General features: G+C 39.3%; 1 protein-coding gene across 2 annotated transcripts in view; it reads right to left on the reverse strand.

The window, feature by feature from the left end:
• The window catches only part of MYLK4 (myosin light chain kinase family member 4), a 78276-nt gene that overhangs the window by 53147 nt on the left and 10958 nt on the right, over positions 1 to 14171 (reverse strand). Inside the window, exon 2 of one of the 2 annotated variants that reach the window (XM_042870168.1) lies at positions 10438 to 10696. In XM_042870168.1, the coding sequence (XP_042726102.1) occupies positions 10438 to 10696 (259 nt within the window). Of the gene's footprint in view, positions 1 to 5970; positions 6162 to 10437; positions 10697 to 14171 lie in introns of those variants that run through there. The other variant, XM_042870169.1, reaches the window with a different exon arrangement.

Consider the following 14171-nt stretch of genomic DNA (forward strand, 5'->3'; position numbering starts at 1 on the left):
TTAGCATAAGGACATATAGTAGAACACCATTTTCACTCCTCCCAGGAATTTCACTTGTAAATGCCAATCAAGCACTTAAACGCATTTAACTAAAATACCCTTCTTGATACTCTGTTCAACGTGTACCTAACAGTTACATTTTCTATACAAGCAACTAAGGGAATTGTGTGAAAAACAAATATTTTCAGTACACGTTTAAGAAAAAAACATGAGGATCTATGTTGGATTGTCCATGTACGGGGAAAAATGAAGATCCCCAGCTCATCAAAATGTTCATTACACATGAGGTTTCTGTTTGAGATGACAGAAATGCGACCTCTCTTATGCAAAGGCCCTTGTTTGGAATGATCACGCTGTACTCAGCACTGGCAAGTCATTTTTATTGCACTGTGACTTCTAAACGTGTCCACTAGACATTGCACAAGAGTGCCAGAAGATAAAGGTCACAGGGACGGTCTGGATTTATCTCCCTCCATCTCAGTGTGTATTACAAATTGGCTGGGTAGGTAACGCGTGATAAGACACCTTTGAATGGTCATGATTGAAAGAAGCCTATGCTAAGCCATGCATCCAAGAGTAAAGATAAGTTTTAAAGGGAAGGAGGTATTTTTCTAACCAGCCAAGATTAATCGTTTTTTACACTAAAATAAGCATCTATGCCTTTGATGTATCAAAACTGATCTATGTGTCGTGTTTTAACAGCCACAAATAAACCTCTCACCACAGTACTCACCATCTAAATAAAAAACAAGGAGAAGGATCTCGGGGAGGAAGGAGTAAGTTGCATGTAAATGAACATCCAAAAATAATGAAAACATCTAGGAAGCTGCTGCATATTTCTGAAATTTGAGATTCTGGATCAAATAGCACGAAGGAACTTTGCAAAGTAATAAGCATTCATGAAATGGCTGGGATCCAGCAGGCTGAGGGTTCTGAGGCATGCCTCCCTGCACATCTCAGCATATAGTTATGTAAAGAGGATACTAGACAGTCAGCAATTTCATTTCCATATTACAGATGTCTCTGACACTGACTGAGGGCATGACCTGACCAGCAACTCCGTGTCTGTTTTTCATTTTACTAATCCCTGATCCAGCTGTGCAGACAATGAATTCTTCAAAGTAGGTCCTATCTGTACAGTGCCTCGCATAATTTCAGTTAGGGCCTCTGTTTGCTCATAACACATGCAATAAGTATAAAAGGATCTTTACAGACCACTAAGCAGCTACAAAAAGCAAAGCTAAGAAGGGAAACAACATCTATTTTAAAGTTTATTTTTTTATTCTTCTGCACATCAAACCTTCCAGCACTGCTTTATAATCTTTGTGGAAACTGAGTGCTTAGTAACTGAATAATGGGCCTGTCAGAGACAAGACAAAGAACTGGACCCAAGGTGGACGTCTACTTTCAGTCACAGCTGCTATCTACCTGGCAAAATGATGTGTCAGGGATGTGACAGCATCATGACAAAGGTGTAACTTGTTCAGAGATCTCTCTTCCAGACTCCTTTAAGCTGTGTGTAATCTGGCACTTGAAAAAAAAGTCCAAGAGTACAGCTACCAACAGGCACAAGACCAGTAAGATCCACAGCCTTCAAGAGGTCAGTAATATTCATAGGATAGGATAAATAACTTTAATGCAGACCTCATTTCTTTGCCGGTTGAAGGCTTAACAAAAGTATAGTTAACTGCTTCTGAAGGAGTGTGACATGCAGAAAGAAAATGCATCTGCTAAAAATTATTTGTTGTAGCTCTAATTTTCCTTTCTCAATTAGCTTTGCTTTGAGGAAGAAGCAGCATGACCAAATGGTCGTACCTTTCCATCAGAATCCCTTAGGAAGCCAAACTCACATTTTCTCCAGAAGCACAGAAAAATGAGCAAGATTCTCCTAGATGTTCTTAGATCCCATCACTTTCTCTCCCCAATTTGGGAGTTCATAAAGTAACATTCTTAAACACAACTTCTACTAGAGATCACCATTAACATGTCCAAGTCTTCATAGGTCTGGGAGCCACAAGAAACATATCAAAATGCAGAGGGAGAAGGGAGCACTGGGGGTGGTTAACTTGCAGACAACAACAATTCTTCTCTAGAAAGAGAAGGGAAAGGATAAGTCTGGAATGGACATGCCATGGGGTCCTGAGATGACACAGCAGTCTTGATCTCAGCATGCTGTTGGCTCATTTCCTTCCAAAGCCAAGGATTATCCAGGAGTCCCTGCATGAGTACAGCCCTACTGACAGTCTCAGGCAAGGAAGCTTGCCCTGCTTTTGGAATACTTCTGAGCCCATGTCACCTTTCTATGCACAAGGGCTTAGGAGATATCTTGGGAACTTTGCACCTTGTATGGACCTATAACTCAAAAGAACAAATGTAAGATAAGATGTGAAGCAATCAAAAGACAGATGTTTAACAGGTGCTACCACTCTGAATTTCAAAAGTGGATTCATGCAACAAAATTGATGGAGCTCTGACAGTCACCAAATTATGGAAAAATGTGGGAAAAGAATGCCTTAGCACAAATAAGGACTAGAAAGCAATCTTCAATAGTCTTAACATATAGTATTTAAAATTATTCTTCGTTCGAAATGCAATGCATATAGTCCTCCTGCTAAGAAATACCAATTAATACACTAGGTCTTAAAAACTGGAAAATACTGCTCTGAAAACAGTGCCTCCTATTTTATTATGTTGGCCTACAACATCAGAGGCAGATGATGGTGGTATGGCAGTAGAGGTTGAACTTTTCCACCAATATTCCATTATGTTTTGTCGCCATGTGACAGAGGGCAGCAGGGGCAAAATTACATCCGACATGGAAGTGCATACAAAGCAAAGGTGTGTAATGGAACTCCTCCACACAGAAAAAATTGCACACATTGACATTCATCAGTGCTTGCTGAACATTTATGGAAACCAAACAGTGGATGTGAGCAGAGTGAGGTGATGGATGCATGGTGTATTTCAGCACTGGTAATGTGAAAGATGTCATATCTCAGACAGCGACACACAAGTGTCACACCATGAAATGAAGAGCATCTCCATCAACTCAGTGACAAATCGGCAGATTACGACCAGGGAACTGACTATGGAGTTGAACATCAGCTTCAACGCATTGGAAACAATGGTGGCAATGTTGGAGCACATCACCAATCCTGGCTGAACTGTCATACAATCATAGAGTAACGAGGAGGAAAATACCTCCAAGATTATCCAGTCCAACCTACCACCCACATTTCCACATTAAGCCATGTTCCTTAGTACAACATCTAAATGTTTCTTGAGCACCACCAGGGACAGTGACTCAACCACTTCTACAGGCAGCCCATTCCAGTGCCTAACTTCTCTTTCAGAGAAGAAATTTTTCCCAACATTCAACCTGAATTTCCCCTGGTGCAACTTGAGGCCATTCTCTCTAGCTCTATTGTTAGTTACTGTAGTTGTAGCTACCTGAAGGGAGATTATGACAAGGTGAGGGTTGACCTCTTCTTGCATGTAACTAACGCTTATTGAGAGTGCATTCAAGACGCTTATCCAGGTCATCAGTAAAGATATTGAACAGGACATGCCCCAGTACTGGCCTCTAAAGAACACCACTCATGACCGGTCACCAGCTGGATTTAGCTCCATTCACTACCACTCTCTGGCCCCAACCCTCCAGCTAGTTCTTTACTCAGCAAAGATGCACCTGTCCAATCCAAGGGCTGCCAACCTCTCTGGAATACTTTGGGAGATGGTGTCAAAGACTTTGCTGAAGGAGGTCTTATCACGCCCACTGTACAGTTCAGATTTGGTGCCTTCTGACTTCCATCTATCAAGGTCAATGATAAAAGGACTGCATGGGCAATATTTTCCTAGAAATTATGCTGGTATAGCTGCTGTAAAACAGTGGGTCATCCCCATTGGTGCAGATTTTTACAAGTGTGGCATGCAGACTCTTATTCATCGCTGGCAAAAACACAGAGTTAATGGTGGTGACTGTGTCGAAAAATAGTATTTTGTAACTGAGAGTTTGCTCTATCAAATAGTGCTATTGTGTTCTTTGTATCTGTTGTAGTTACCACAGAAATAAAAAGGAGACTTTACTTTCAGAGAACCTATGCAGTAGTAACAAGGCAGTAGAAGCACACCGAGCATTAACTGTGGGATGAATTAAGCTGCTTTTTTCTTACATTCCACCCTTCACACAAGAAAATATGAAAAATTTCACTGAATTATGTCTAAAGGGAAAGCAAATCTTTTTTCAAGCTCATCTGCAAGTGAAATGATAACTCAAGACTGCACCAGAGATAAAAATGTATGTCACCAACCACAGACTTTATTATTTTCTTTGCCAGTTAATCCAAAAGCCAGTTTCTATAAAGAACAAGGTGCTGGTATGGTTTTGACATGTACTCTTAACGTTTTCTCTTCCCTTCACCACTCCAGTCTGAATGTCTTACATAAAATACATAACTGTATGCTATGAAGGGCTTAGTAACTGACCGTGACTGATTTTTAAATTTGGCAAAGCAGCATTTCCTTGACTGGTACTGAAAAGCTAGTTCTCCATCTTCTGTTAGAGGGCTGAAAGATCATCGAATCAGAATCTTCAGTTGGAAGGGAAAAAATGTTTGAAAAACAAATCATCACTGAGTAACTGAGACTTTAACAAAGCAATTAATAACAAGTTATTATTTTCTGAGTGTCCCCTCCGTTTTTTTCCTTTCTTCCTATTTCCCATGCATCTATATGCCATAGGGCAGAATTCATATAAATGGAAACAGCATCAAAAACCTTAAATAAAGTCTTTAGTTGCTTTTTTTGAATTTTACTTAGAAAAACATCAGTCCAGATTTATGAAAGAACATTTGTTTCTGAGAGATTAGAGAACATTCACGTAACAAATTTCTTATCATAGAAGATTATAGAAAGAATTCTACACAATTTCTTGGCTTTTGTAGAATTGAATGGAACCACAGAATGGTTCGTGTTGGAAGGGACCTTAAAGATCATCTAGTTTCAATCCCCTTGCTACAGAAGGCTTTCTTCTCTTTCTTTAAGTATGTTGTACTGAGTTATGACATGCATAGTAATATTTCAATTATTATCTTTATCACTGTCCTTTGAGCTCTTCAACAAAGCATGTGGAAAATTCTATTAAATTCCCACAAGGCCATGGTTCCCTGGCTAACGTTGCCAGACAAATACACAGTGTAAGGCTGCAGATGTTTAAGAATGGAAAACCTTCACATTAAATCAGTTTTGAGATTCTAAGAAAAAAAAATTTGCAGTAAACAAATTAAAATCCTAAAAATTCTGTCAATCTACATTCTTGAATCTACTCTAGATTAATTGCTTTTTGCCTTTCTGAGCTCATACATTTCCTTCATTCGAGCAACATTTCTTATCAAGAATTCTTCTTCTAAAACACGATTGCACTGTATTACTTCATGGAAAATCACAACAAATATGATTGCAACTTCTAATGATGTAATAACAAATCCCTCCAAAGGCTTAGCTGCTGGTTCTGAAGGAAGATAACTTTACAAAGAGGAAAATAATGGGCAGCAGCCTCACTGGGAATCTTTGAGATCTGTGGGACCAAGAAGGTTTGGCAACCTCACTCCCACTGTGGCTGAAGAGGGTAAATTTTAGGCAATCTCTTATCCAACACCCAGCAGAGGTCACTAGAGGATGCATCATGTTTTAATGGGCAGACAAACCACTTCGACAGCAAAGGGAGAGATGCACTTTCCTGAAAAGCACATCAGCAGCTGCCTAGGTCTATGGCAACATATGCTCTCATAAAAGAAAGGAACATGTTCCAAGGAAAAAAAGTCTTTTTTTTTTCTTTTTTTTTTTCCCCACTCCAGGAAAGAATACACAGGTTTAACTGGCTACACTTAAACACAAGCAGCATTCACTCAGTTGACAATATCAATACTGATCAGTGGAATACATCTTAATTATTAAAAGTATATCTACTACCTGTGTATTTCCAGGTGCAGGAATCTTTCTCTTTCTTCTACAGCTTAACACAGCCCACAGTGCGTGCCAGAAATAAGAAGCCAAAAGGCAGAAACTACTTGCAATCCAGGCAACATTTCTTTGCAGGAGTAGATCCATACTTTTACTTTTAATCAACTGATTAACTTGGGTCTCCTGATTTAGCAAATGCAACTTGGCAGGCACCCTCAGAACCCTCCCCAGCTCCATAAGAACCACCTAGCTAGACAAGGCTTGGAGACGCAGCAGGATCCCATCTCATACTTCAGCGCATTCCCTGAACCTATAAGGAAAAGAAGTGATGGCCGACTGACAAGCACGAAACAGGTGCAGGGATCTACACGAGATATATATTGCATGGACTTGAAAGGTTTACTCTGACATTCCAGAACTTCTCAAACGAAAGCAAACAGTGCAATCTTTTTGCAGTTAGCAGTGCAGACCACTGACCATTTATTGCGCGCTTCTTCTTTTTTAATAGGCAAGAAGCATCTATTTTAAAAAAACCCAAATAACAAAATGTATGACATTCACTTAGAATGTATCAAACTGCATGTGCATAGGAAGGTCACTTTGAAATGCTTTACTGATTACAGTTCCTTTTCTTACTGCACTTACAGTCTATCCATGTTGCTCTCATATCCAAACCACTCTTACATACAGATCAGTTACAAGCCATCTCTCCATCTGATGTTCAGTACTGCTCACCTACCAAGTACCAAGCCCTCGATCTAATGGATGGAGGTGCTGGGTTGTTTCAGCCAAATGGATGTGAGACTTTCAATATCACCAGCATAAGTTCTTTCCCCAAAAAATTCGAGAAACAAGTACGACTTCTGCTGCTGAATTTTGCCCAGCAATTCAATTTGATGCAAACTTTGCAAAAACAATTTTGGCCTAAGCAGCCAAAACTTGGCAAAATTTAAAAAAAAAAAAACAAAAAAACTGAAAATGGTGTCTTAAAATTAGAGAAAGCAGTTTCAATTAAAAAAAGAAAAAAAAAATCCTGCTACCACCAGGATTATAAGTCCAGGGAAGCTGTTTTACTTATAGAGTCAGAAAATGAAAAGTCTGAGTAACAAAGAGTATCATAGTTTATTGTCATATATAAGGATACACAGCATATATAATTCTTAGGTATAATAATATAAATAACAGGTGCCCATAATTACAGAGTTCAAACACTCATTGTGGAAGATAAAACAGTAAGAATTTCTTTTCTGCATGTGATTTATCTTATCAGAGCAAAGGATTTAACACACTTGCTCTGCCAGTGGAGAAATATGAACACTGGAAATCTCAAATACAAAAAGCTACAAATGAAAGTATAAAAATCAAAGCATCATTTCTAAACAACAAGAGATTTAAAAACTATACGTGAGGTTCTTTCCTTACTCATCATTTGGCTTTCAAGGCTTCAGAGCATTCTCAAATAACGTTTTGAGTTGTTATGGAATTACGCTGTGGAGAGTGCTTTTGAGTTAGTGTTTTTTCAGTCAGGTAATCTTGATACTCTTCTTCCTTCCGGGAAAGACAGATATTCCAAGAATGGGAACTGAGAGTGTTAGGTAAAATATGATTACCTGAAATCATGGAATCATACACCTTGAGTCACAGCGATGGATTGTCATGAACTTGGGAACTGAGGAGAACACTTCAAAAAGCAGATTTTGTAAAGATCTGCCAGACTGAGCACAGCAACACTATGCCTGATGACAGAAATTTAGCAAACTGAAAAGGAGATTGGGAATAAAACTTGGTCCAATCTTGGCTGAAGTCCACTTACATTTTTCTGACTATAATAACCCAACCATTAGACATGGCGCTCTGATTTAGAGGCTGAGAGAAACTTTTATTAATGAAGTTTTGCACTTGTTAATGTATCGCCTGAAGCAAAACTTCATGTTGATTCCTGAGGACAGAATTTAGCCAAGATATGGACAGGTGTTCTGTTAGCCATACAAAGGGGGGGGGGGGGGGGAAGAGGACATTCTAAATAAAAGAGCACTTTTGTTGTGGGTCATCGGAGTCACCTCCAGCAAAACATGGGTCTGGTGAACTGATGTGGCAAAGAGTGACATCTAGAGGACTGTAATACTGCAGCTTCTCGACAGTCCAAGCCATACTTAATGCTGTGAAGTCATTATTCACAACTGATGGTCGGCAGTTGGTGGGTTTGCTTTCCCTACTTGTATTTTAATGACTCTAGAGAGTCTTTTTAGAATACATTTTTGTTTTTATGAGAATATACCAAAAGATGAAAATTATGTCTGCTTACATTAGAAAAAAAGTATTTCTGGAAAAATAGGTGTTTTGTGGAGGGCAATCATTGTCCTCTGTAATTATACTCAATTAGTCATGCACAGCATTTATTTCTTCCAGGAAGAACACACTTTGACCACTCTCTGCCAGATGCTCCCTTGAGCTGTAATCCACTCCCACTGAGTGGGTTGTTTTGTTACTGCTTTCAAAGTGAGCAGGACTACATTCACAGAAATTATGTACGTGTGTCCACAAGCACACATCTGTGAATACATACATCTGAGCAAAGTTTACTGCGCTTCCTGCCAGCAAAATCTTCTTTCTTTCTTTTCCTGATCAGTATAATAAAACTGTTTGTCAGGAAAGCAGACCAAGTTAAGATCCTTCTAAGTAACGTCTTTGTTTTCGTTTCATCAATGCTCATATTGCAGCTATGGCCCAATCCTGTATCCCACTGAGAAATTCCTAAAAATTTTGTGTGAAAGTTAAGCTTTGCAATTAAATTCCAAACTTGTAAAAGCTTAGCAGAAATATAACTGATGTTTATATATCTGGAAACTTCACTCCAGTGATCTGGTAATTCACCAAAGTTCAGTCGGACTGCCTTTCACCTTTGAAGTCTTGTCCCCAGGAAACTGAGGATCTAAAATGGGAATACAGAGTATTTCTCCAGCTTACTACTAGCAACCAGCTGTTCATCTCCTAAGCCTATTCACTTTTTCCTTCCAGCACCTCCAAACTCTTCCTGCCTTATCTTGCTCCTAACAAAGAGCCAGTCAGACTGAAGAAGCAAGAACCAAGACAATAGGTAAGAGTTTTTGCAGCAAAAAGTGAGGAAAAATCCCATCATCTCAGCTACTGCCTACAATTTTTCATCAAACTAAAATACATAAATGTACGTAAAGGGGATCTCATAGCTATGGATGAAGGTTCACATTCAACACCTTCTGCTTGACCATAAAGAGATAAAGGAAGAGCTATGTAGCAGCAGGATCAACTTCTACTTTCTCACCTATGCAAGTTGTTATTTTCACTGGAAGAAATCTAACTTAAAAGAGGCAATAACAACCTCCAAACTTTAACCCTCCAGATTTTTTTTTTTTAATTCTCATTTTCACTGTAACTCTAAAAACTTTCTAAAAGAAACACTTTATCTCTATTTCACATACTTCGTTTTCATATGCAGACCATTTTCTAAAAAGTAAGAACTGCAGTAGCTCACTGAAGATTGGAAGAATTTTGTACAAAAGAGCCCCAGCAGATTAAGAAAAAAAAAGAAAAAGAAAAATGGATTTTTTTTTAGCTCTGACACAAACTGAAACATCACTGTATTTACACTGATGCTCCAGGGTATCCCCTGAAGATGAAAACATTCAGAATATTTGAAAAATTGCATATCAGTACAAACAATCAGAACACAGGAAGTTATAGCACGTATATTTCTTCAAGTCCCAATCAACTCATTGCATTACTGCAAACATAACTCTTAGTTCTTGTCTAAATGACACGTCAATGTCAATGTTAATGTCTAGAGTCTCCCACAGAAAAAGCATAATGATAAAAGGAAACACATTTTGGCTGATTACAGTAATCTTTCTGCCAGAGATCACATACAATGGCAACCAGTTCTGTTATTAACAGAGACAGATGCTGCCCAGAGCAACAGTGGACAGTGCTTGACTGTGTAATTGTGGCACACAGCAGGAACCATTCCCTGCTCCCTAAGTGTTAAAGGGAAGCAAAGGTTGAAGCTACCTTATTTCCTTCAGGAAATCTGCTCTTCCCTTGCGATTCATTCAGTCTCCACAAATTCTACTGCTGTTAGATGTGACCAATGCTTTTAAAGTACGAATCCAACAAAATCTATGTCTACCACCTGTTTTTGAAGAGCCACACAACTGCACAACCTCTTTGGAACTTCTGAATGTAAGTCCAACTGTGAATAACCCCCTTTCCCCCTTAAAAACAACAACAACAACAACAAAAAACAACCACATGCTTGCTTCTACAAATTCAGAAGATTAGAAGATTCTGAATAGTCTCTCACAGTCGAAATATACTTCCACAAACAGAAATGCAAAAATTGACGCTACCGGGAAATAAACATAATAAACTTAATGAATTCTAAACTGGAAGAAGAAAAGGAAAGCACTTGGGAAAGACAAAATTAATTATGCAGTTAGTTACCTTTGCATCTTCTGTTCCACGATCTGATCCACTGAAATTTTCCTCACAAAAACCTCCAGTCCTCTCCACTTTTTTCATGGTCTGAAAAAAGGCTGTTTTCTCCAGTCTGCTACTGTTGTATCGTGTATTGATTTCCTCCAGCCTGTTAATCTTAAGTAGCTTCATACTGTGTCCAGTGAATTTAGTTTCTGCTTTCGTCTCCACCTTAGATTCATAAACCAGTGAACACTCATAACTTCTGATTTCTCCTCTTTCTTGTCTGTACAAAAGAAAGACAAATTGGAAGTTTCAACATTATTCATGAATTTAAGTGTAGAAAACTGCTATTGTTGGAAATTTTTATATGTCAGTTATCTGTTTGTATATATTCTGACCCAATACAGAAATACAGTTAGCAAAACCAGCTGTTAATACATGGTTCTCCACCTCTTTTTCAGCACTGAACTAAACAATTTAAGCAGGCTATAGGATGGACGTAGTTTAATTTATTCACAGAGACAATTTAGCTCCACCAAATCATCATACATTACTGTTTCTTGTAGACCTTGCTTATGGATCACCACCCATTTTTCTACCAATTCAGTGGCTCCCTGTTGCTGAGATGTGTTCTCTTTCTCTCCACTCCAATTCCACAAAGTGACAAGTGATGGCCATAAGATTAAGTCCATTACATTTTTATATATTAAACAATTACCTTTTTCTTTCCACTGCCCTATACCGTGGAAATACATAATTGTCAAAATGACTGTGATCTCAGGTCTTCTATTTAGTGCTGCAGAAGACCACACTCTTCAGCTGAGTTCTTTCCCACTGCAGATCCTCACTATGTGTTTTGTATGACATAATATAGAAACATAAAACCTTGTCTCAAGTCTCAATTTCCTATAGAAAAGCTTTTATTCCACAGTAAGGTTGGGTTTCCTTCCCCAGGTAATTACTTATTTACACTTGGAAAATCATAGAATATCTGTTGGAAAGGATCCACAAGGATCATTGAATCCAACTCCCTTCTGCACAACTAATTTTAAAAGACTACAGGAAACTACTCTGAAACACTATTTAGCAACTCAGAATTGGCCCAAGAAACCTAGGACAAAAACATTCTCATTCACTGTACTGGAAGCCCTGCTGCAAAAGCACTGTGGTAATGCTTTAGATCTAGAAAGCTGGATCTGGTCAACCTCATTACACAGCTCATGTTTTTTATTTTAACTTGCATAAATACCATAAACTATATGGCATAATTAAGAATGTGTACAGTCATTAGCAGCACAGGGAAGCAGACACCCAATTAAATTAGCTATTTTTACCCAAACACCTTTCAACATAAAATATCCTTCACTGTATTTCAATCCCACATCTGTACAGGTGCAGCTGATTAGATGTATACCCACACCAACTCACTTTGCACTGCCCTTATTTATCCCTCCAAACTCTTCCCAAATGTGAGAGATAACTTAAGCTATCACAAGTAACACAGGAGGTGTTGACAATTACAGATTGTGGTGACAATTATAGATTAAAACCAGTAAAAGACTTACACTGCAAGCTTGCAGCTTGCAAATGAGTCTTCTAGAAAGATTTCTGCTACTCAGTTATTGTAAGATGGTGGTAATATGTGACTGAGATGCTCACAGATCTGTCAGCAGGTGAGTGCCCAGAGTGGGAGAGACATCCCTGAGCATGCTGTTAATAAGTGATATGCACAAACATCAGCACGGGATGGTGAGACATTCATCATCTGAATGAGTTTTGCACCCAGTATGTAAAAATGCTGGGTCTGCTGCCTCCAGCTATCATCGCTGGCTCTTCAGGTTCCACCATCCCTTTCCATCTTCTTCAAGCGAAATGACTCTTTGAGAGCTATTTCTTCCCCAGGTTATCTGAGCAAGGCTTATGAGTTTTGCTACGTGTACTAACAGTTTCAGGTGCCATACCACAAGGGCTCAGTCTAACCTTTAAGCTATCATCCTCATTCAGTCTATTCAGCACCAATGGGTGATGGAACATATCCCAAAGTTGTCGGAAAAAGCAAGTGAGCTTTACAGATCTCCTCTCCCCACCATCATATCTCCAGCTACTCAAAGTCCACGTGTTTTAGCGCTACTTGGCTGTCAAGACCATTTTTGGCATGACTTTCCCAGACTGCAAACTGGGAAAGTTGATTCAGACTCTCCATAGTTCCTCAAAGCACACATCATCTTGCAGGTTGTGACAAGCAAATGTGGCCATCCATCTAACGAGAATGACATGTCCTGCTGAAAGGGCATGTTGTTCCCTCAACCTGACCGATGGGTCAGTTATCTGGGAAAATATTAGTGGGATGACAAGCCTGAAGGCATTACTGTGCTGTGTTACCAATGAGAGACTAGGATCAGATTCAAATGTTACTGCCTCCTCCCCCATTACTATCTTAATATATTCCTGAAACGATAAGCTAAGCAACAGAAAAATTTTGAGGTGTACAGAGTGAAATTCGTTTGCAGTTTTCCCCTTCACAGTCCCAGGGATTCAATCCCATCCTCATTGTGTGCCGCAGAGCAGTGTGAGATTGTAACCCTCCATCTTATTGAAAGGAAAGTGAAAAAATGTGTTTGGTTAGGTGTTGAGCTCTCTTTCTTTCAAAGGAGCATAAGCTTTCTTTCAGTCATTTACATTCCCTAACTTTGACCTCGGAGATACTTTCTTCTGGGTCTTCTCACCACACCAGTCTCTCAGTTTAAGCAAAACAGCTTGCTTCGTGTGTCATATCTTCAGTAATGTGCACAGAAGCCACAAGCATGACATGGAACCACGGAAACTTGCCCAGCTGTATGTAGAGGGGGCACATACAGCCCTACAAAATAATAGCACATGTACAATGAAAGTATAACTGGTAAAAGGAAGATAAGGGGGAAGTTCTTCATAGAGAGAGTGGTGAGGTCCTGGAACAGGCTGCCCAGAGAGGCTGTTGATGCCCCGTCCCTGGAGGTGTTCAAGGCCAGGTTGGATGGGGCCCTGGGCAGCCTGGTCTAGTACCAAGAACCTGGAATTTGGTGGCACTGCCTTGGCAGGGGAGCTTGATGATCCTTGAGGTTCCTTCCAACCCAAGCCATTCTATGATTCTATTATTCCACGATGAATTTAAAATGGCTCAGAAATAGAAATGAGCACAAATACATGTCAGCCAAAAAGAAGAACCCACCCAACCCTTCTTCTTTCTCAGTCAGTTTTTAGATTGGAATCCTGTCAGTTAGAACTAGGTTTACATGATGGGTCATACAGCACTTTACTCAAAACTCTGTCCTTCGCCCTCCATATTGAGTTCCAATGAAAACTATTTCCTACCAGTTGGTTGCTTGCAAACCAGACATTTTCAATGTTTAAGCTGAGAGACAGTTACTTTTACATAGTAGCCAGACTTGTTTACCTCATAGATCCCAGCATAACACATCTTGACATTAGATTGACCTGAAATTTACAAGCTGAGAATGGTTACGTAATAGAATATAATTAAATCTAAATATATAATTTAGGAAAGAAAATAAGACGTAAGGTGGAAAGAATTAGCACGGGGTCAAATTCAGGTGGTAGATCAGGACACTGATGGCATAGCTTTCTATGCTTTTATTTAAAATACAAAACAGAGATGTGGCACTGAGGGACATGGGGGGATGGGCTGATGTTTGGACTAGATGATCTTGGAGAAGGCTCTGGGGAGACCTTCCAGTATTTGAAGGCAGCGTATGAACAGG

The sequence above is a fragment of the Lagopus leucura genome, unplaced genomic scaffold (assembly GCF_019238085.1).
Source record: "Lagopus leucura isolate 7727_CA_CO unplaced genomic scaffold, USGS_WTPT01 Super-Scaffold_100002, whole genome shotgun sequence".
NCBI classification, from domain to species: domain Eukaryota; kingdom Metazoa; phylum Chordata; class Aves; order Galliformes; family Phasianidae; genus Lagopus; species Lagopus leucura.